Below are 20943 nucleotides of genomic sequence, written 5' to 3' on the forward strand. Positions count from 1 at the left end.
CCATATGCACTCCCCCCTAATTATTCTTTATCAGTATGTGTGAGCAAATGGAAAAGTTTTTGTAAATATCTTTCAGGCTGAAATGATGTGTTTAATGCTGGAACAATAGAATACATGAGTCAGTTGGTGACACTGGCTGAAAAGAGAGCATGTCTGTGTTCTTTGTCTTATATACATTGATATATATATATTGGCACCGATACACAGCTAATATGGCATCGTCTCTGGATATCCCAAATGAGGACTCCATTAGCAGTCTTCAACGCAAATTCCTCCCTTGACAGTTTGGCGCCCAACGTGGGGCTCCTTCAAGGACGCACTGCTGACCTGGAGATACCGATGGTTTGGACGTCGCGGACTGAGATCTCCCTCTCCTTCAAACAGGCTGATCACCTCCGACCCCACGGGTAAGTGTTACATACTGTGTATTCACTACCGTTGTGGTTGGTTTTGGAGAGGAGGGAGTGACGGGCTGTGTGTCCATGTCGGTGTTGACAGGTACCTGATTGTGACTCAGGGGTAGTGCCCGCTGGAGCTCAGAGCACGATCCCAGCCATGAGGTGTGGATCAAGTGTCACACGGGATCCAGAGGACGGTTGTTAGGGCAGGAAAGACGGTGGTGGCTGGATATAGCTAGTTAGACTCACCTGGTCTGTAATTAAAGACGCGGGGGGGTTCCCGTGGCTGAAGATAGGGATTAGGACATTAATTTTGATACAGTTGCTCAAGTCCGGAGGGAATACCTTTTGTACCCCTCCTCCATATCACGAGATACCCTTATTAAGGGGTTCCCGTGGCTGAAGATAGGGATTAGGACATTAATTTTGGTGCAGCTGATCAAGTCCGGAGGGAATACATTTTGTACCCCTCCTCCATATCACGGGATACCCTTATTACTATATAGCTGAGGAGTTGCCAGCTAGTATAGAGGTGTAGCCTTAGGTGCCGGCCGGACTCTAACGCTCACCGCATGGTCATAAATCAGTGTAATCCAGACACCACCAAGATAACAAAAATGTTTAGAACGGAGAAGACAAGGTTAAGAAAGCTGAGGATTCACAGTGGATTTAGTAAGCATTCCTTAGGGAGGGGCATGTGCTGGAGACAGGTCAGCTGTGTGACATGCCCCGGAGATTTCCAAAGTATTACTTGTTGATTGATGCTGAATTGTTTAACAGAATAACGCAGATATTGCTATCAGAAAGATATATTGAGGTCAAAGAAGAGGATGAGCGAGAAGATGTTGTGTTTTACTATATGTTACCCGAGTCTGTGGACAGATCTGAGGGTCCTCCGGCAGGTTGTTTTGTTGCTGCCCCACAACCTGATCCCCATTCTATTCACCTGTCCCGGAGATATTCACAGATGCTGCAGTCACTAGACAGCATCCCTTAACCCTTTCCACACCCATACCCCTGGTCCCTCCCATACCTGCAATGCCGTCTCTCCCCTCACCGGCCAGTCTGGCGTCACGCTCCCCATTTACCAATCCCCTCCCCTTGGATCCCCCTCCTTCCCCTAGGACACATAGTGAGCCTTACCCCGAACCTACCAAGGAACAGTCCTCATTTAAATATGTCCCTTTCAACCCCATCCAGTCAGCGGCATTAATCCCCTGCCTGCCAGATCCCGACATTAACCCTATGAGATTTTATAGGAAGATGCTACAGGTCCACCAGTTATATTCAGCTGCTCGAAGGACCTGGATAATCTCACCAAAGTAAAAGCAGGAGACAGTTTTTGGGCCTTAATGGAACCCAATCTCACAATGCCCCCAGGCACTGATGACACCACTTTCCAAAGTGGACCACAGTATTGTGCCGCTTTAAAAAGATGGGCTCAAGATCAATTTGTGTATACAACCGCGCCGGTGCAGCCCCCACCACAGCCCATGTCCCGACAGGGCCTAAACCCCGTATACGTAGCTCCCAATCAACAAAACCAGCAGAGCCAGCAACAGAATTGTTGGCGTTGTGGTCAGCCCGGTAACTATCAAAGAAAGTGTCACACCCGCAAATCTCAGTGTTTAGCCAGGTACCCTCGAAACCGTAACCAAAACTTGCAGCACACAAACCCCTGTAGATTCAGTAATGATCTACCTGAAGCCTGATGTGCCTTTTCCCAGAGTATCACAGTATCCCTTTAAATCAGTCCCAGAAGATTTCCCAAGATACTGCCCACAGTCCGGCTGCACCCAGGAGTCTGCCCCACCCTTCCCTAATGACACAGGGGGGAGCCCCGGACTGCTTGTTTTTGCTGCAGTGATTTCCAGTCCCAAGCCATCTATTTTAATGATGCTCTTGCACTCCTGCAGGGATGTGTGGGAGGGTATACAGTACGCTGCTGGTTATCACAAGTTGTAAAAGAAGGGAAAAAAGGTAGTTTCAGCAGATTTACAAAGCTGTTTCTGTCTTCTGTACTAACAAGTGCTTTTTCCGGCTGGTGGAGTGGATTTTGTTTAATCCTTAGAGTTCAAAATTTCATAGGAAATTATCAATAGTATTCTGCTGCTATTTAAATAATTAAATTAATTTTGGAGGGAAAAGTATATTTTTTAAAATATACAAATTAGGGTTTTTTTGTTTTTATGGTTATGTTTTTGTTTTGTATTATTTTTGCATACAAAATGCCAATATTGATTACTTTCTTTGTCTTTTGTAGATACAGAATATCTATGAACCCTGTTGTAAGGTTTCAAAATTTCCAAGTAGAGTATAAGTTATATTTATTGGATGGTTAATCATATTGTTTACTGTTATAGATCTATATATTTTGCCAAAGTAGTATATAAAAAGGGAGGAAGTAGATATCTATTGCATTTTTGCAGCAGCAGACATATTGGATAGGCTTTAAAGCTGGCCTTTCTTTTGCAACAGTTATGTCATGTTTATTGGATTATTACGAATGTAGGAATATATGTCTGTTATAGGAATGATCTAATCTATATTTCTTTTGGTCTTTGTTTTTATAGATAAAACCAGATGGTGGTCGATTCTGCACTGGATATGCCACAGTTCACACAACATGAGGTAATCTAAATTTAGGCCACTCCCTACCCTCCTATCGGTACAGCAGGAAGTGACGTAAGTGTCTCTCTAGATGGGTGGAGCAGAGGTAGGTAAGATAGTCAAAATGTATGTAGGATGTAGATATTTCCTGTTGTCAAAAAAGCTAGGTATGCCGAAAAGAAAGTCTAGATCTGAGCTGATGGAATCGGATGGAGATCCCCGCACAAGTGCAGCTGACCAAGAAGCAGTGAACGGGCCTAGAGTTGAGGAGTCCTTTACCATGCATAGAGACCATGCCTCAGTGACATCTGTCACGTCAGTGACTTCTGTCACTCCTTGTGTTCTTAAATCCCTACAGGAACAAGCAAATCAACAAGGAGTGGAGTGCGAGACGTAGGGAGCCGGCTGACTGAGGAAGGTCTGTGGATGAAGGGCGGTAAGCTATCTCTGCCATGAGATCTCTTCTTAATGATGGCCCAAGTAACATGGACTAACATCTGTGAAAGTTGGATATCAGTGTGCGCTTTGGTGACGCCAGGGTTCAGTACGCAGGTAGAAAAACTCACCCGGTCTTGTGAAGCACGTTCTTAAAACAATGAGGAAAAACTGTAAAGCGTCTGTAGAAACACCCTGCACCTGCTCTACCCATTCTTAGAGACTGCAAACTGATTATAGATGTTTATCATGAGCACGTTGTATGCAAGTCTGTGCGTGTTGTGTAGATTTCTTTCCAGGTCTGGTCAGAGGCATTCCAGTGCAGAAAACGATGTCATTGCTGAAAATCCACATAATGCAAGTGGTATGTAAAAAAAAACAAACTGATAAGTTGTAAATCAATGCGTGTTGTATTTCTCTTTAGTGTGTGTTGTGTTTCTCTTTAGTAATAAACAGGTTCCAATGTAACATGTTTTTTTTTTGGTCTAGCGCAAACCACGTATAATTTTCATATGATTGACTAATTAGAGAAATAAACAAGTGTATTTTCTAATTCCAGATCCTAAATCAGAGTTAGTAGTATATGGTTTTCGGTCAGGAGACTGATTAATCCTAACAGGACACAGAAATTTTGATAAAGCTCAACGGCAGGACAACATGGATTCCCGCCCCGCATTGCAGAAGGGTCGATCCACCGGAGCTGCACTGAGCGTCCTGCTCATATTTATCCTTTACAAAAAACCTGTACAGTCCCAAACCATCATTGCCGAAACAGTTAGAAGAGAGGACTTAGAGAACCTTGAGACATGGGAAAGTCCAACTACAAAGGGTGAGGACTCGCCTAGGGGTCCTTGGTCTCAAACCGGTGAAGAAATCCCATTCCCCTCTCCACCCATGCCTCAACGTTCAGTCAGGCAGGATTTCCCAACAGATCTTTCTCCCTCTTTTCCTAAGGGAACACAGTACCCTTAGTATTTGGAAATGGCAGAAGTCAAGGGGGGACTGTTGAGTGTACGAATTGAGTAATCTAAAATACTTAATTCAGCCATTTCATAGACCCAAAAATGTGGTTTGGTTAATGTAATCTAACCATTTACAAAAGGTTTTGTCTCCTACTAATTTCAGTGATTTTCCTTAATATAAAATGCTAGCTATGGATTCTCTCATCTCGGGAAAAGTTTTGGAAGAGCCTATCCCATCAGGCTGATGTCTCTCCGGCCTAGTCTGCTGAGCACTGGTAATGACACGCGAGTTGACGTCACATCTCAGAAACCAATGGACCCAACACAACCGAAGTAGTAGTAGTAGTTTCCGAAGTAGAAAGCGGCCGCTATTCTACCCATTATCCCAGAAGGTTTTTCCAAGTCTGCACCACAAACTGTTCACATGAAGCCTCATCATGTTTTGTTGTTTTTTTATCAAGAGCAGATTATCCAGGTTCACAAAGTGGCCCTAAGTGGACTAGCACTGACTAAGCATCCTTCTTTTTGTTTCATATCAGGAAAGAAGAACCATGGACAATTTCCAATTTCCAAATGTCCTTTTGTTTGTTTTTTTAATTATGTGCTAATTTTAAATAAGGTTTAGATTACATTTTTCTTAGTCAGGATAATGTGCCCTAATGAGAGTAATAACGCCAATTCTAATAGCCCCTATAAATCATAGAGTTATGTTTAATAAATAAAAATAAGTACTTAAGGGGGGAGCTAAAGCCTATAGTGTTAAATTAAACAACAATCCCATAGAAAGCCCACATATACAAATATGGATATAAATAAGTCCCAAACAATAAAATATATCTAAATGGGGAAAATTTTAAAATTTAAGGTTAATAATAATCACAGATATTTTATTAAGGGGGGACTGTGGAGGTCACCTGAGCTGTAGTATGTTTGTTTAAACGTAATAAGAATATCTGTGTTTGTAAATAATCAAAATGTAGATTTAGATGCAAAATTATCTGTCTGTCTATGTAGCGATCGCATGGACCCATAATATAATTCTAAGCTGTATATTGAAAAAGTTAGCCAAAGTATAAATGAACAAAGGAGATATTCATTAAGTTAATTGGTAGCCTTATCAGTAAAATTCACAGGAGAAGGAATGTAGTATTTGTGGGATGAGGCGGGTGATCCCATACTCCCATGTATTATTTCTACAGAAACTCATCGTCGCTTACTGCCTTCAAAGTGTATTATTTGGGATAATGTATGATCTCATGCATTCTCCCAATGCTGCCCATATGCACTCCCCCCTAATTATTCTTTATCAGTATGTGTGAGCAAATGGAAAAGTTTTTGTAAATATCTTTCAGGCTGAAATGATGTGTTTAATGCTGGAACAATAGAATACATGAGTCAGTTGGTGACGCTGGCTGAAAAGAGAGCATGTCTGTGTTCTTTGTCTTATATACATTGATATATATATATTGGCACAGATACACAGCTAATATGGCATCGTCTCTGGATATCCCAAATGAGGACTCCATTAGCAGTCTTCAACGGAAATTCCTCCCTTGACACATTAATTTAGGAAATTTGCAAAATTAAAACCAGAAAACTGAAATGACACCGTCTAACTGAGCTACAGAACACCACACAACATGAAACTCCGGCCTAATATTGCCGAGGTCTTCATAGGCGCTGATAGAAACGTTAGTGCCTCCCATTACATTCTGACCACAGTGTAAACAGGAATTAGTCATTAGCAAATAGTAATGCTGTGAGGAACATCAGCACTGGGAATACGATATTACAAAGTTAGATAGACGCTGTGCCCTTGGAGAAAAGAAAATGATTACTGAACCTCGGCACTAATAACTACACTGCACAATTACAGATTGTTATACCTGGATCTAGGCGATAATTATCCGGGTACGGTAATATTACCAGTGGCAAGAAGCTAAATAAACTACAAAGAACATGTTGTACATTTTTTTCTTGATGTGTAAGAAATAAGACAATTTACCCAAAATTAATAGGAGGCATGACCCTTCATCACAGAACACAGAATAAAAAATGATGCATAGGGAGAGCCAAACAATTCCACAGGTAATGAGATTTTTCCACCTTTCTATTACAGTAAGACACTGAGCGTGTTTACCTGGATACTGAAGATGCAGGCTATCCGTATCGCACAGCGGATACCCTCCAAGCACAGGGAGGCCACCTCGGTGTCATCGCAGTCCTGTAAGCCCACACTGAATGCCGCCAGGAACGGCGTCCAAGCCAGCTGAGGAGAAAATGCAGACGTGGTCATTTATCGCCAACTTCTAATGCCAAAATATTTCATACCTAAATCACAAACACCATAAAAAGGAACTGACAGATTTCACTAACCAAGAAAGAAATTAGTAGACTATCAGGTCCAAAGCAGGGATTTACTGATGGAGAAAGTCTTACCTTAAACATGGGCCGGACGTGCTCCAGGTGAGTGGCACTGGTGAAGGGCGCCTGGACGTGGCTCACCGCCTCCATCAAAGCCTTGGCTGTCTTTGCCATCTGCTCCATTTCTAAGTTATATAATAATCTTCTTTGTTTCTCGCTAGCAACACCTAAAAGAGGCATCAGATCTCATTATATGGGGCGAGCACTGTGAACACGTATATATCGCACACTATCCAGGCATGCTCCTACATGAAACATCCATCCTCACTCACCTCCTCCACCAAGCCTATCCATCAAAGTTGATGGCTCCTCACTCTCCCCAGTCTTACAAGCTCGTTGCCTTGGAGTAACCCTCGACTCTGCTCTATCCTTCAAGCCACACATCCAAGCCCTCTTCACCTCATGCAGATTACAACTCAAAAATATCTCCCGGATCCGTGCTTTCGTTAACCAAGAATCAGCAAAAACATTAGTGCATGCCCTCATCATCTCCCGCCTCGACTACTGCAACCTCCTGCTCTCTGGCCTCCCTTCCAACACTCTTGCACTCCTGCAATCCATCCTAAACTCTGCGGCCCACTTAATCCACCTGTCCCCTCACTATTCCCCAGCCTCGTCACTCTGCCAATCCCTTCACTAGCTTCCCATCGCCCAACGACTCCAGTTCAAAACATTAACCATGACATACAAAGCCATCCACATCCTGTCTCCTCCTTACATCTGTGACCTAGTCTCCCGGTACCTACATGCACGCAACCTCAGATCCTCACAAGATCTCCTTCTTTACTCTTCTCTTATCTCCTCTTCCCACAATCACGTACAAGATTTCTCCCGTGCCTCCCCCATACTGTGGAACGATGTACCTCAGCATATCAGACTCTCCCCTACTGTGGAAAGCTTCAAGAGGAACCTGAAGACCCATCTCTTTCAACAAGCCTACAACCTACAATAACCCTCAGTCCAGTACACCATTGCGCAACCAGCTCTGTCCTCACCAATTGTACACTCACCCATTCCCTGTAGACTGTGAGCCCTCGCGGGCAGGGTCCTCTATCCTCCTATACCAGTCTGTTTTGTATTGTTAATGATTGTTCTACGTATACCCTCTTTCACTTGTAAAACGCAATGGAATAAATGGCGCTATAATAATAAATAATAATTTGCTTGATATCTAATCCATATATCTATCGGAGGTGGTTTCATATGGTTTTCTGCAAGCACAAGGTATTCAGCAAAACTCAAGCAAATAAATGGGACGGTCAAACAAATAAAATACACAAGCCTATCTAAACCTGGACATCTCTGCTCATAGAATATGGGGGAATATGGGTCTGCTGTAGGTGTCGGGACCACTTGGGACAGATTTCTTCTCACTCACTTGGTTTTGAGGATTTGGTTGTGATTGCAAGCTCCTTTGTCTCCTTCATGGATATTTTCTTTCCCGCAATCTCGTTGTAGATAGCAGACAGATATTCTTCAGGAAGATCTTTGCTGTCGTTAATACCACGATTCATTTTGATATACTGTTCCTTTGTCATTTTATTCTTCACCTATGTCACATTAAAAGCAATAAAGAGAAGAATAAGCAATATAAGAAGACAGACAGCCAATATTTCTGAGGTTTTAGGAAAGGAACCGTGATAAATCCGAGAATACAGAGAAACCATAGGTTACCGTCCATGTCAACAGCTATTAATTAAATTATCAACAATGAGAAACTAAGTAGTCAAACATATTTTTACATTTTGCTATTGGTAAAGTTTCCAGTATGTAGCCCCAAAAGTGCTGAATGCGGCCAAACACAAAAGACCACCTGAAGTGGTGAGGACAAGCGTCAGATGGCCTCCATCCACAACAGACTGTACACACCACACACTGCATCCTATGGGACTGATACAGTCTAGGCTTAGCTGTAAAGTTCACATATGACGCACGGTCACCGCAGACGGCCACAACATAATGAGAACATCACGGAGGCCTGCTAAGATGGGAGAAATCAGCCGCAGAGGTGAGAACCAGGATTTGTGGGTTTTATTTTAAACTCTTGTCTTGTGGATTTTGCTGCAGATCCACATGTGACCTGCATAAAAATACACAAGGAACAGACTATAATGGAGACTTTATTTGTTGACCACGTTGCTTTTGTTATGAGCTTCTTTTCTGCACATAAAAAACATGTTTTGTCAGGAAAAAAACAGCTAAAAAATGTGCATGTTTTAGTTGTGTTTACACGTTTTTTCACATGCGTTTTTTCTGCTTTTTTGTGTGCTTTGATTTAGTCTTGGAGATCGCGGGGGTTCAGGTGCTGTATCCCCGGCTAGTGTTACAGCTAGGATCCAGCTCTCACTGCCCGGAGTGCTGCTTGCGCCGCTCCCAGTAGTTTAACTCTCTGAATGCTGTGATCAATGCGATCGCAGCATTCAGGAGGCAGGGAGAGGGATCGCTTACCTCTCCCTGGCGATTGGGTCCCTAAGATTCGATCACAGGGACCCAATTGCTGTTATGGTAACCCTGGTTCATCACCATGACGACCCCGGGTTACTGAGCTAGGTAGAGCCTCACACACCGTGCTGTATGCAGGGTGTGTGAAGCGAAGTGCTGTGCTATAATCCCCTGTAGTGATAAAGCACCGCATGGGATAAGAGAAATACAAAAAAAAGTTGCTTCTTTTTTCAGCAACAAAATTTCCAAGGAAAAAAAAAGCAGCGTGTGCACAGCAAGTCAGGATTCTCAGACTTTGCTGGGATGCGTTTTTCCCTGCAGTATTGATTACATTGATTAAGGAAACACACATGACAAAATGTGAAAAAAGCTATTTGTGCAGATAGTCTAAAGCCTGCTTTACACCTTACGATCCAGCATATGATATCGTATGCGATCGTAACCGCCCCCATCGTATGTGCGGCACGTTCAATTTTGTTGAATGTGCCGCACAAACGATTAACCCCCATCACACGTACTTACCCGTCCATACGACCTCGATGTGGGCGGCGAACGTCCACTTCCTGGAGTGGGAGGGACGTTCGGCGTCACAGCGACGTCACGCGTCAACCGGCCAATAGAAGCGGAGGGGCGGACCTGAGCGGGACGTAAACATCCCGCCCACCTCCTTCCTTCCGCATTGTGGGCCAGGAGCCGCAGGACGCAGGTAAGATCTGTTCATCATTCCCGGGGTGTCACACACTGCGATGTGTGCTACCCCGGGTACGATGAACAAACTGACGTTCAATTCATGAGGAATGAACGACGTGCGTGCGATGAACGTTTTACCGTTCAATCGCAATCGCACGTAGCTGTTACACACTGCAATGTACCTTACGATGCCGGATGTGCGTCCCTTACGACGTGACCCTGCCGACACATTGTAAGATACATTGCAGTGTGTAAAGCGGGCTTAAGGGTATGTGCCCATGATCAGGGTTCACAGCGTTTTGGAAGCAGTGTGCGTTCACTACATCCAAATCGCTGTGTTGGACATTACAAGCACAGTAGATGGGACTTAAAGAAATCCCATGCCCACTGTGCTTCTTTCCTCCGCAGCGTATACTGTCATGCGGCGTGGCTTCCTCAGCTACAGCATATCAATTTATGCTGCAGAGACCCGCGTGTTCTCCGCAGGGAGAACACAGACAAAGTCCGAAGCGGCTCGGCCCTGATCATAGGCACAAACCGCTGCTGTCTCCTGCTGAGAGCGTCCAGGATGTAGTGTGTCCTGATCATGTACACCCACCCTAACCGATAGAGCTCATGGGAAGTTCATTAATAAAGCCACACTTTATCTGCTACATACTGTAAATTGACATTCTTTAAAAAAAAAAAAAATATATAGATATATCCACAATTTAAAAGCAGAAAATACCCACAGGTGTGGATGAAAAATGTAAATGCTTCCACTTTCCTAATACTGTAACATGCTATGGATTTTGCATCCATCCAAAAATCCAGAGGGGAAATGTGCACTATTTTTGTAACGTCTTCACAATTATTTTGGGAAATGTTGGTTCCTTTCATTTTTATGTTATAGTTGGTTACAGTCAAATGAACCTGGCAGACAATTACTGATGTCAGCATGGGAAGAGAAGAGTATGATCCTGTGTCACCAACTGCACATCAATAAGTCTATAGAGAGGCAGAACTGACAGAGCAGTTACTACTTGGGTTTTTATAAGATGTAAAACCCCTTTAACTAATTTGCAGGGATCTGTCATGGTAACAGATTGTCTCAAGCAACTGTGTCTTTCTTGTGTTCTTGATATAGTCTTCTTTATAGTACAATACTGCTAGCATATTGTCTTGTGGCTCCTTGGTATGCCGCACACATGCTCCCATATCCCTGATTGGCGTGGTTTTTGTAAGCGCAGGCCATATTTAGGACACACTATTACTATAATCAGGCTCACTAAGCTGCATTATTAATATTAAGCGATAATTTAGAGAAATCGCAGTCACCTACCTGAGGACTATGAAGATCTGTTGTTAGCATAATGATGGAGTATGCCAAAACATAAGCCGTGTCCGCGCTGGCAAACAAGGTCTGTCTGTGGAATAACAACAAGTGACATTGACTAAATAAAAACGCAGTTAGAACCAAAGAGGGGAAGAAGCACAAGGCTAAAGCTCAACATACAATCTAGATCATGATGAGCAGAACGATGGCTCTTCTAGTGGTCGGATCGGCAGCCATCTCACCCGACTGTCCCATACACAGGAGCGTTTGCCCTGACAAGCTCGCTTGTGTTCTCTATGAGAGAGTCTCTGCTAGGCATCTCTGGTTGCGGCTCATCTCTCGGAGAACACAAGGGATCGGAGGTCTGATATTGGACATGACAGATCCTTATCTCACCTCACAATGACCTGTCCCTGGCCGCCATACACTTTAGGCTAAACCCATCAATATTAGCGGGTACGATTAATGTTCGGGTAAAGTATGTGGGGCCCTAAGCATTGTAATAAAAGGTTCAAGGACTTTCAGGAACCTTTTCTTTTGGTAAGTGTTGTGCACTAGTCACATTTTTCTTTAAAGGGAATCGGTGACCAGGATTTTTCAATTTAAGCCAAGGACAGCATGCTGTGAGGGTTAAAAAAGTAACAACATCTGTGTTTCTCTTATCTGTGTGCTAGTAATTTTCTACTCATACTAAAAGGGTTTATTGCTCTGTGATTAACATTGGTGTGACACTGCCCGCCCCCTGCTGTGATTGACACCTCACAGTCAATGCACAATCTCTATTGAGAGCCTGGTGTGAGCAGGGACAGCTAACAGCTACACTCACTTCTGAGATAAAGTCAGAACAGCTGCACACTGTAATCTAAGATAAACATGGTTGCTTTCAGAATCTCTTTGACTACATTATGCTGCTCTCAGGTGAAGTAGCAAAAACCTGGTGTCAGTTTCCCTTTAACTGTAATCATCTTCAGTAGTGGCTCTGATAAGTAATCACATAGAGCGAGATATTTATGCAGAAGTTTAATTAAATTGAAAGGCTATAAATCACAGGTGACAATACTGTACTTGATCACAGCTTATATTGGGACTTACTAACTTAACAGCCAAGTACTTTATCCCAATGTAAGGGTACCAGGCTGTGTAGTGTGGTAAAGATCAGCAATAGTCATACTGTCACATGCCTCTGATCCAGCCACTGCAAAACTTTCTTACTTTAGACCTGACCCTATGATATTCTTAGCTAGTCTGTTCTTCCATTAGAAATCAGCGTTTGAATTAATATCCAAATGAGACTGAAGAACTATTTGTAAATCTAAAGCCTCTGTCACTCCAGCTCTTTTACCCATCCAACTCTGCCTTCATCCGCTTGATTATCAGCCTCTATGCTGTGTGACTTCAGGCAAAAGAACCACCAGTGAAGCAGGAGGTGGCTGCGCCTGGGTGGGGAATAGAGCTGGAGTGACGGAGGCTTCAGATCTACAAATAGCTCTTTAGCCTTATTTGCATAGCAATTCTAACATTGATTTACCAGTAACGGAGAAACGGACTGGCCTTGTAAAGGAAACGCTGGATTTGTCTTTAAAAGAGCTACATGTATATATAAATAGTTTGAGGTGTGAAATCCTGATGACAAATTCCTTTTAATGACGCAGCCATCTTTGGCCTGAAAGGAGTATTCACAACTTGTGGTTTATGGCATAGACACAGAATACCAGAGCCACCTCAGGAACCCACATGTACGGAGGGTTCCCAGACAAGGCTAGTGAGGCAGCATAAATAATATAATAATATGCGTAATGAAACAATAATGAGACATAAATATGTAAATATAGATGGATATATATCTTAGTACTTTTGCTAGACAGACAGAAAGATAAACAGATAGACAGACCCATTATGTATTTCCAAAACACTTGTATGTATTTTGGTGTGTGTTTGTTTTTTTGTTTTGTTTTTTTCTTGTTTCATTAAGCTATAGAAAAAAAAACAAAAAAACAACTTTGTTTAACTTTTTCATTTGGGGGCTAGTACTGCGATCGTTTCAAAGTCAAAATAATGATTTGGAATACTTCGTATGGCCAAATGGTCACATCTGTAGTAATCATAGGGATCATAGTCACATCTGTAGTAATCATAGGGATCATAGGGAGGGACAGCATTCTGTCTCATACACTGAATATAGCATTACGTTCTTTTTAAGTGAGAACATTGGAATCCGGATGACAGACATTAGGAGGAAAGGGTAAAAGCAACTGAAGTAATGTAACAACTCTTTATATATAAAAAAAAAAAAAAAAACAGGATAAAAACCGAAAAAAAAAAATCTTACCGTAAATAGAAGAAAACAAAGCATGCTTTTAATAAGTGAAAACAGGTAGCCTCAAAGAAACAAAATAATATGAAGTTAAGTTTGAATAGTAGAGTTTGTGGATGTGGTGCAGCAGCCAGGTCAGTAATCTGTAGCCACCAGGCAGGAACCTTGTGAACCTCCTCTTCCCTGAGGACATCCCAGGCTACTTTACTGACTATCTGGACTAACATGAAGTCATCGTCACGGTGTGACGCACATGTGAAGGCAAGTCAGGCCAGTTAATCAAAAGAAGACCTGGGGATGCTGGCAGGTACGAGGTGTTGTGTTGGGTTCCCATTCATAGGATTCTGAATATCATTTCATGCCATCTATAGTGAATAGTGTAGCTCACCCCTGATTACATTCCAGGTACCGAGCGGCAAACTTCTCCATAAGTCGGTCAATTTTTTGGGCTTCACCAGGAAGGCGGAATCCTTCCAGAAACATTCTGAGAGCGGACACAAAGTCCTTCCCCAAAAAGTCATGCTGGTCCACATAGGCATACATGACTTCTTTGTTAAATTTATCATTGTCTCCGAGGAATTCCCCGACCTGAGTCTGTAACAGAAAATATAGAGCAAATGAAAACCAAGAGTCTAAGATCAGTAAACTATTCCAAAGCCAGACACAAGATCCTGCATAGAAATCAGGGACATTGTCTTTAGCAGCATTTACCGTATTTTTCGGACTATAAGACGCATTGAACTATAAGACGCACCCTGGTTTTAGAGGAGGAAAATAAAACTTTAAGCAAAAAAATGTGGTCATGACACACTGTTATGGGGTGAGGATCTGCTGCTGACACTGTTATGGGGGTAATGTCCCCAAATTCTCTACTAAGGTACCCCATCCTGGTAATGATCCTCCTGCCTTGTATACGATCCTGCTATAAACCCCATCCTGCTCATATACCCCCATCCTGCTCATATACCCCCATCCATCCTGCTCATATTCCCCCATCCATCCTGCTCATATACCCCCATCCTGCTCATATATCCCCATCCTGCTCATATATCCCCATCCTGCTCATAAAACCCCATCCTGCTCATATACCCCCATCCTGCTCATATACCCCCATCCTGCTCATATACCCCCATCCTGTTCATATACCCCCATCCTGTTCATATACCCCCATCCTGTTCATATACCCCCCATCCTGCTATATGCCCCCATCGTGCTCATATACCATCCTGGTATATGGCCTGTATCCTATAGCACAGAGAAAAAAAAATAAACGTTTATACTCACCTTTTCCTCACTCCCTCCAGCACCGATCATCTTCCACTCTGCGCCACTGATCTGTGTGTGTGGAGCCGTTCCCCTGCAGCATCGCGATGTCTTCCTGTCTGTGCCGATCAGCTGATCAGTTGACCGGCACAGACAGGAAGACATCGCGTGCTGCAGGGGGATGGCTCCACACACGGGGACGGGTGAACACACCGATTCACTGCACCCCGCGCTGATGATGATACGCGGGGAGCAGTGAATACAGCCGCACATGATCACTCCAGGCTGTAATTGCCAGGGGTGATCATGCGGACCGGCTCTTTACTATGCGCGCGTCCCCACTCGTCCTCCCGCCCACCTGTCAGCGCCGGCTTCTGCGCTGAGAAATGGGCGGGAGGATGGGCGTGCATATGTAATAAGCAGGCCCACGTGGTCACGGCAGGCGCTGCTGCTGCCTGCTCGTGCCCCCGACGACCCGCTCCACCGCAGCACCCTCATTCCCGGCCGCAGCCCTACAGTCAGACCATAAGACGCACCCCCAACTTTTCTCCAACATTTGGGGGAAAAAAAGTGCGTCTTATGGTCCGAAAAATACGGTATAAGACATTTCTCACAAAACATCTAGTCAGAAAACACATACAATTTTAGGAAATTCCTTTTAATAAGTTAGAGTCTCCTATCCAGGACCCTGGGTGGAAGGAGGCTATGGCTCTGGAGGTCCTCTACAACATCAGATCAATACCTCCGATAAAAACCTATTTATTTGCTATTCATTGGGGGGTTGGATCAATGGAGCAATTCCGAGCAGAAGGGCAATGGAGTATATTAAAATGCAAATATATAAAAAAAGACTGACCCACACATCCAATAGCCGGGCTGTGTCCATCCTCCTTTATAGCTGGATCCTTCATGCCTGAACATGTAGGTTTTTAACCCAGATAGCGGCATTTCAAATTAGGGTCCCGGTATATTGAGATCACCTTGTCGTTGGTACTGGGCAAACATGCATTGGCCAATACTAATATAAATATCTCTTTTTTTCTAATATTCCTATAGCAGTATTGCAATACCAGAGTTGTTAACATTTTATCATGCAGATGTATGTATTTTGTAGTTATATTGTGTTTTCAGCTAGCACCTGTTCACACCTGTTGGTGTGCGGGTTAGTCTTTTTGATATATTTGTAGTGCATTTTTTTCTGACTGAGCACTCAACATTATAACCAGGCTGTGTCCATCCTCCTTTAAAGTTGGATCCTTTCTGCCCAGACATGTAGGTTTTTAACCCAGATAGCAGCATTTCAAGTTAGAGTCCCAATATATAAGAGATCACCTTGTCATGGCCACCGGGCTAACATGCATTGGCTAATACATAAGCTAAGTATCTCTTTTTTCAAATATTCTTATAATCAGTAATGCAATACCAGTTCCCCTATTCATTGTTAGCATTCTAGAGTGCAGCTGTATGTATTTTTGTAGCTATATTACATTTCAGTGATGCAACATACACGTAGCCGCTCCATTCATTATCAGAGTATGAACATCAGCAACTTATCTGTGAACAGACAAGGTTTTATGATGGGCCAATCCATTTAAATATAAAGTTGTTGTTTTCTGAAAAACTAAACTGGAGGACAGCAACACTTCTGAGTAAGGGGTACTTCACACATAGCGAGATCGCTAGCAAGTCATGATTTTTGTGACGCACCAGTGACCTCATTAGCGATCTCGCTGTGTGTGACACTGAGCAGCGATCTGGCCCCTGCTGTGAAATCGCTGCTCGTTACACACTGCTCTGGTTCATTTTTTGGACGTTACTCTCCCGCTGTAAGCACACATCGCTGTGTTTGACAGCGAGAGAGCAACGATCTGAATGAGCAGGGAGCAGGCGTCTGGCAGCCTGCGGTAAGCTGTAACCAAGGTAAATATCGGGTAACCAAGCGAAGCGCTTTGCTTGGTTACCCGATATTTACCTTGGTTACTAGCGTCCGCCGCTCTCAGGCTGCCAGTGCCGGCTCCTTGCACACGTAGCCAGAGTACACATCGGGTAAATAAGCAAGGTGGTTTGCTTATTAACCCAATGTATACTCTGGCTAGGAGTGCAGGGAGCCAGCGCTAAGCGGTGTGCGCTGGTAACCACGGTAAACATCGGGTAACCAAGCGAAGTGCTTTGCTTGGTTACCCGATATTTACCTTAGTTACCAAGCGCAGCATCGCTTCCACGCGTCGCTGGGGGCTGGTCACTGGTCGCTGGTGAGATCTGCTTGATTGACAGCTCACCAGCGACCATGTAGCGACGCACCAGCGATCCTGACCAGGTCAGATCGCTGGTGGGATCGCTGGAGCGTCACTAAAGTGTGACGGTACCCTTACAGTGCATCTCAGATAAGGATGTTGATCATTTATGAGCCCGTGACCTGACCAACATTGTGATTTCACATAGAAAGAAAGCCTTAAACTGAAGCCTTGCAAGTTTGTTACACTAAGAAAGGCACAAAAACAGATGATAAAATACATATTTGTTAAATTGCAAGTCTTTCTGCAAGTTTGGAATCCGTGGGTAGAATGTGGCAGAGAAGGCGATGCTCCAGCTTGTAGATTCTGCCATCATCACTTGGAACATCTGCAGGGTGTGAGGTTTAGCTAATGTGGGTGTGGGGCTTAGATCACCAGGCTTCACTGCAAAGGAGAGAATTGAACAAAAAAATGCCAGGTTTTTTTTTTTTTTTTTTTACTTTATTTCTTTTTTTTCTAACTTTAAAGCCCAGACATGGCAGAGTCTTTGCATTCTGGAAATCCACACTTAAGTACCTTCCTAAAATCTCATTCACTTATTTCAGAAAACTTCATAATTATTAGGACGTAAGATGGAAATATAAATTTATATTAAGCTCTACTCATCAGTGATTTATTTATTTTTCTTATTGTGTCCAATGTAGAAAAATACAACGGGAATACTGAGAACATGGTTCAAATAACTTGTCTATCATAGGCACCACGCGGCTCAGGTGATAATTTAATCACCTGCAAAGGTGCTGAATCCAACACCCATGCAATGCTAAAGAAATCCTGAAAACATGCACTGTTGGCGTGCCTTGAGGACTGGAGTTGGGAACCTCTGCTTCAGAGGAATGCTTAACATCAAACGTTATATACTTAGTAGGCCAGTATTTCCCAAACTTTTCCAGCTTCTTCGCTTTGGGGCAGCTCTGGCGAGGAAAAAAAAACATTATTTGTGGGCAAAGATCTTTTGGGGGGACAGATCTAATAATTTGCTTACACCTAGGCCTGCGATAGTGTCATGGGGGCATCCTCTACGTCTGGAGGAAAGGGGGTTTAATCATAATCACAGACAGCGATTCTTTACTGTAAAAGCATAGGCTGTGCAACATTATAATGGCTGATTCACTAAAGTACAAGAAGGACATTTCCATAATATATATATATATTATATATATACACACATATACATACATATACATACACATACATATGCACAGGGTGTCCACCCATATACTATCCACTGCCATTAACTTGAGAACAGCGGCAGCTATAGGAATAGAAGTGGTGTCTAGGTGGTACAGTAAAGTAGCCATGCGCTACGCAATGAAACCTCCTATAGCACCACCTGGTGAAAAACAACGGAGTTAGCATTTTTATCTCGAAAACAGAACGAAATAGAGATATTAAGTTAATTACAAAGTTGTAGGGCATCATCAATTCAATACGAATCGACACCTTGCATACAGAAATGCTATGATATGAAACCCATGATTCCCCAAAACATTGACTGCTGGTCACGCATATGGCGCTCATTTAACTAGATGTACAAAGTGGCCACCGTTGCAATGCACATCTGGACTCTGCACAGCATACTGTATCTCGCTACACATTGTGCAATATAATAGGTGACACGTTTGCACAAGCATCTGTGATACGTCGTCGTAGGTCCTGCAATGTTGGTGGAGGGGTTGCATATACCTGCTGTTTGATGTGACCTCATAGAAAGAAGTCCAATGGGGTCAGGTCAGGTGAGCATGCAGGCCACTCCACGCAGCCACCATATCCAATGACTTGTAGGAAGTAGAGATGAGCGAACCGGTCGCGGTTCGGCTCGAGGTCGGTTCGCCGAACGGGGGTCCCGTTCGAGTTCGGTTCGACGAACCAAACTCGAACCTATAGGCTATAATGGGAGGCAATCACAAACACATAAAAATGCATGATGATTGTACACAAACAGTTAATAAACATTGCCATAACACTTACCGGTCCCCGCGATCCCTCCTGCACTCTGTCTCCTGCCGCTATTCCATCCGATGATCGCTGAATCCTCCCGGTGACCAGCACTGCCAGCAGAGAAGCAGGACCTATCGTGACGTCAAAATAGCCATGTGACCAGTCACGTGGCTATTATCTCATTGGCTACAGACTGGTCACATGACTATGACACGTCATGTAGGACCTGCGAGTGCATCTCTCCGGTACACGGTGCACATTTGTGTATCGCCGTGTACCGGCGATATGCTCTAGCACATGGTCGACTCCCCGTTCCGTTAGGGACCGGCTGACACAGCCGGTCATTAACGGAGATCACCGTTGCCATAGCAACGCAGTTAGCGGTGACGTCACCGCTAACCGCGGCTCCGGGAGCACCGTTGCTATGGTAACGCGTCTGTCAGCGTTACCGCTGTTACCACTAGCAGCACTGATCACTCACGGAGTGAAGGCTGCACGCTGCTTCCCGATTGTAGTGAGGATTGTAGTGAGGATGAGGTGCCCCAGCCCATGATGGGCTGGGGCACCTCATCCTCACTACAATCCTCACTACAATCCTGAAGTGCAGTTTCTTCAAATTCATTTAAAGGCACTTGGAACGCTGAAATTGCTGCTTATAATTTAAGCCTCTATTAAAAACCTCTTATCAGCGCTGGTTTATTGGGGATTTATTGGGCTGACAGGGGGTAATAAAGATGGAGTCTCTAATGTGTCTGTGTATTTATTTCTATTAAAGTATTTTTTCTCTGTGTGGTGTCTTTTTTTTAACCCTTTATTGGAGATTCTTAATGGCCGGGTCAAACGTGCCTGACATTAAGAATCTCTGGCTTAATACTGGCTAGTAAAACAAAGCCAGTATTAACTCATGATTACCCAACAAGCCACCCGGCTCCAGGGCTGTTGGAAGAGTTGGATACAGCGCCAGATGATGGCGCTTCTATGAGAGCGCCATTTTCTGGGACGGCTGTGGACTGAAATTCGCAGCAGAGGCGCTCAGAAACCTCGGGCTAACCTGTGCTGCAGATTCCAATCCCCAGCTGCCTAGTTGTACCCGGCTGGACACAAAAATGGGGCGAAGCCCACGTCATTTGTTTTTTAATTATTTCATGAAATAAGTGAAATAATTAAAAAAAAAAAGGGCTTCCCTATATTTTTGGTTCCCAGCCGGGTACAAATAGGCAACTGGGGGTTGGAGGCAGCCCGTAGCTGCATGCTGTACCTGGCTAGCATACATAAATATGGCGAAGCCCACGTCATTTTTTTGGTGGGCAAAAAACTTCTGCATACAGTCCTGGATGGAGTATGCTGAGCCTTGTAGTTCTGCAGCTACTGTCTGCTCTTCTCCATACAGACACACAGCAGCTGCAGAACTACAAGGCTCAGCATACTCCATCCAGGACTGTATGCAGAAGTTTTTTGCTGAAAAAATTATGTGGGCTTCGCCATATTTTTGTATGCTAGCCAGGTACAGCAGGCAGGTACGGCTGCCCCCAACCCCCAGTTGCCTATTTGTACCCGGCTGGGAACCAAAAATAAAGGGAAGCCCTTTTTTTTATTATTTCATGAATTTCATGAAATAATTAGAAAACAAATGACGTAGGCTTCGCTCCATTTTTGTGTCAAGCTAGGTACATCTAGGCAGCTGGGGATTGGAATACGCAGCACAGGTTGGCCTGAGCTTTCTGGGCCCTACTACTGCGAATTGCAGTCTGCAGCCGTCTCAGAAAATGGCACTTTCATAGAAGCGCCATCTTCTGGCGCTGTATCCAACTCTTCCAGCACCTGCCTGCTATACCTGGCTAGCATACAAAAATAT

The 20943-nt window shown here is 43.8% G+C and overlaps 1 protein-coding gene across 1 annotated transcript in view; it reads right to left on the reverse strand.

The window, feature by feature from the left end:
• ARFGEF1 (ARF guanine nucleotide exchange factor 1) overlaps positions 1 to 20943 on the reverse strand; it is a 298382-nt gene that overhangs the window by 105219 nt on the left and 172220 nt on the right. Inside the window, exons 16-20 of the mRNA XM_075353189.1 lie at positions 13979 to 14184; positions 11283 to 11367; positions 8208 to 8379; positions 6845 to 6996; positions 6546 to 6674 (exon numbers count right to left, since the gene is read on the reverse strand). Of these exons, the coding sequence (XP_075209304.1) occupies positions 6546 to 6674; positions 6845 to 6996; positions 8208 to 8379; positions 11283 to 11367; positions 13979 to 14184 (744 nt within the window). The remainder of the gene's footprint in view (positions 1 to 6545; positions 6675 to 6844; positions 6997 to 8207; positions 8380 to 11282; positions 11368 to 13978; positions 14185 to 20943) is intronic.

The sequence above is a fragment of the Anomaloglossus baeobatrachus genome, chromosome 6, assembly GCF_048569485.1.
Source record: "Anomaloglossus baeobatrachus isolate aAnoBae1 chromosome 6, aAnoBae1.hap1, whole genome shotgun sequence".
NCBI classification, from domain to species: Eukaryota; Metazoa; Chordata; class Amphibia; order Anura; family Aromobatidae; genus Anomaloglossus; species Anomaloglossus baeobatrachus.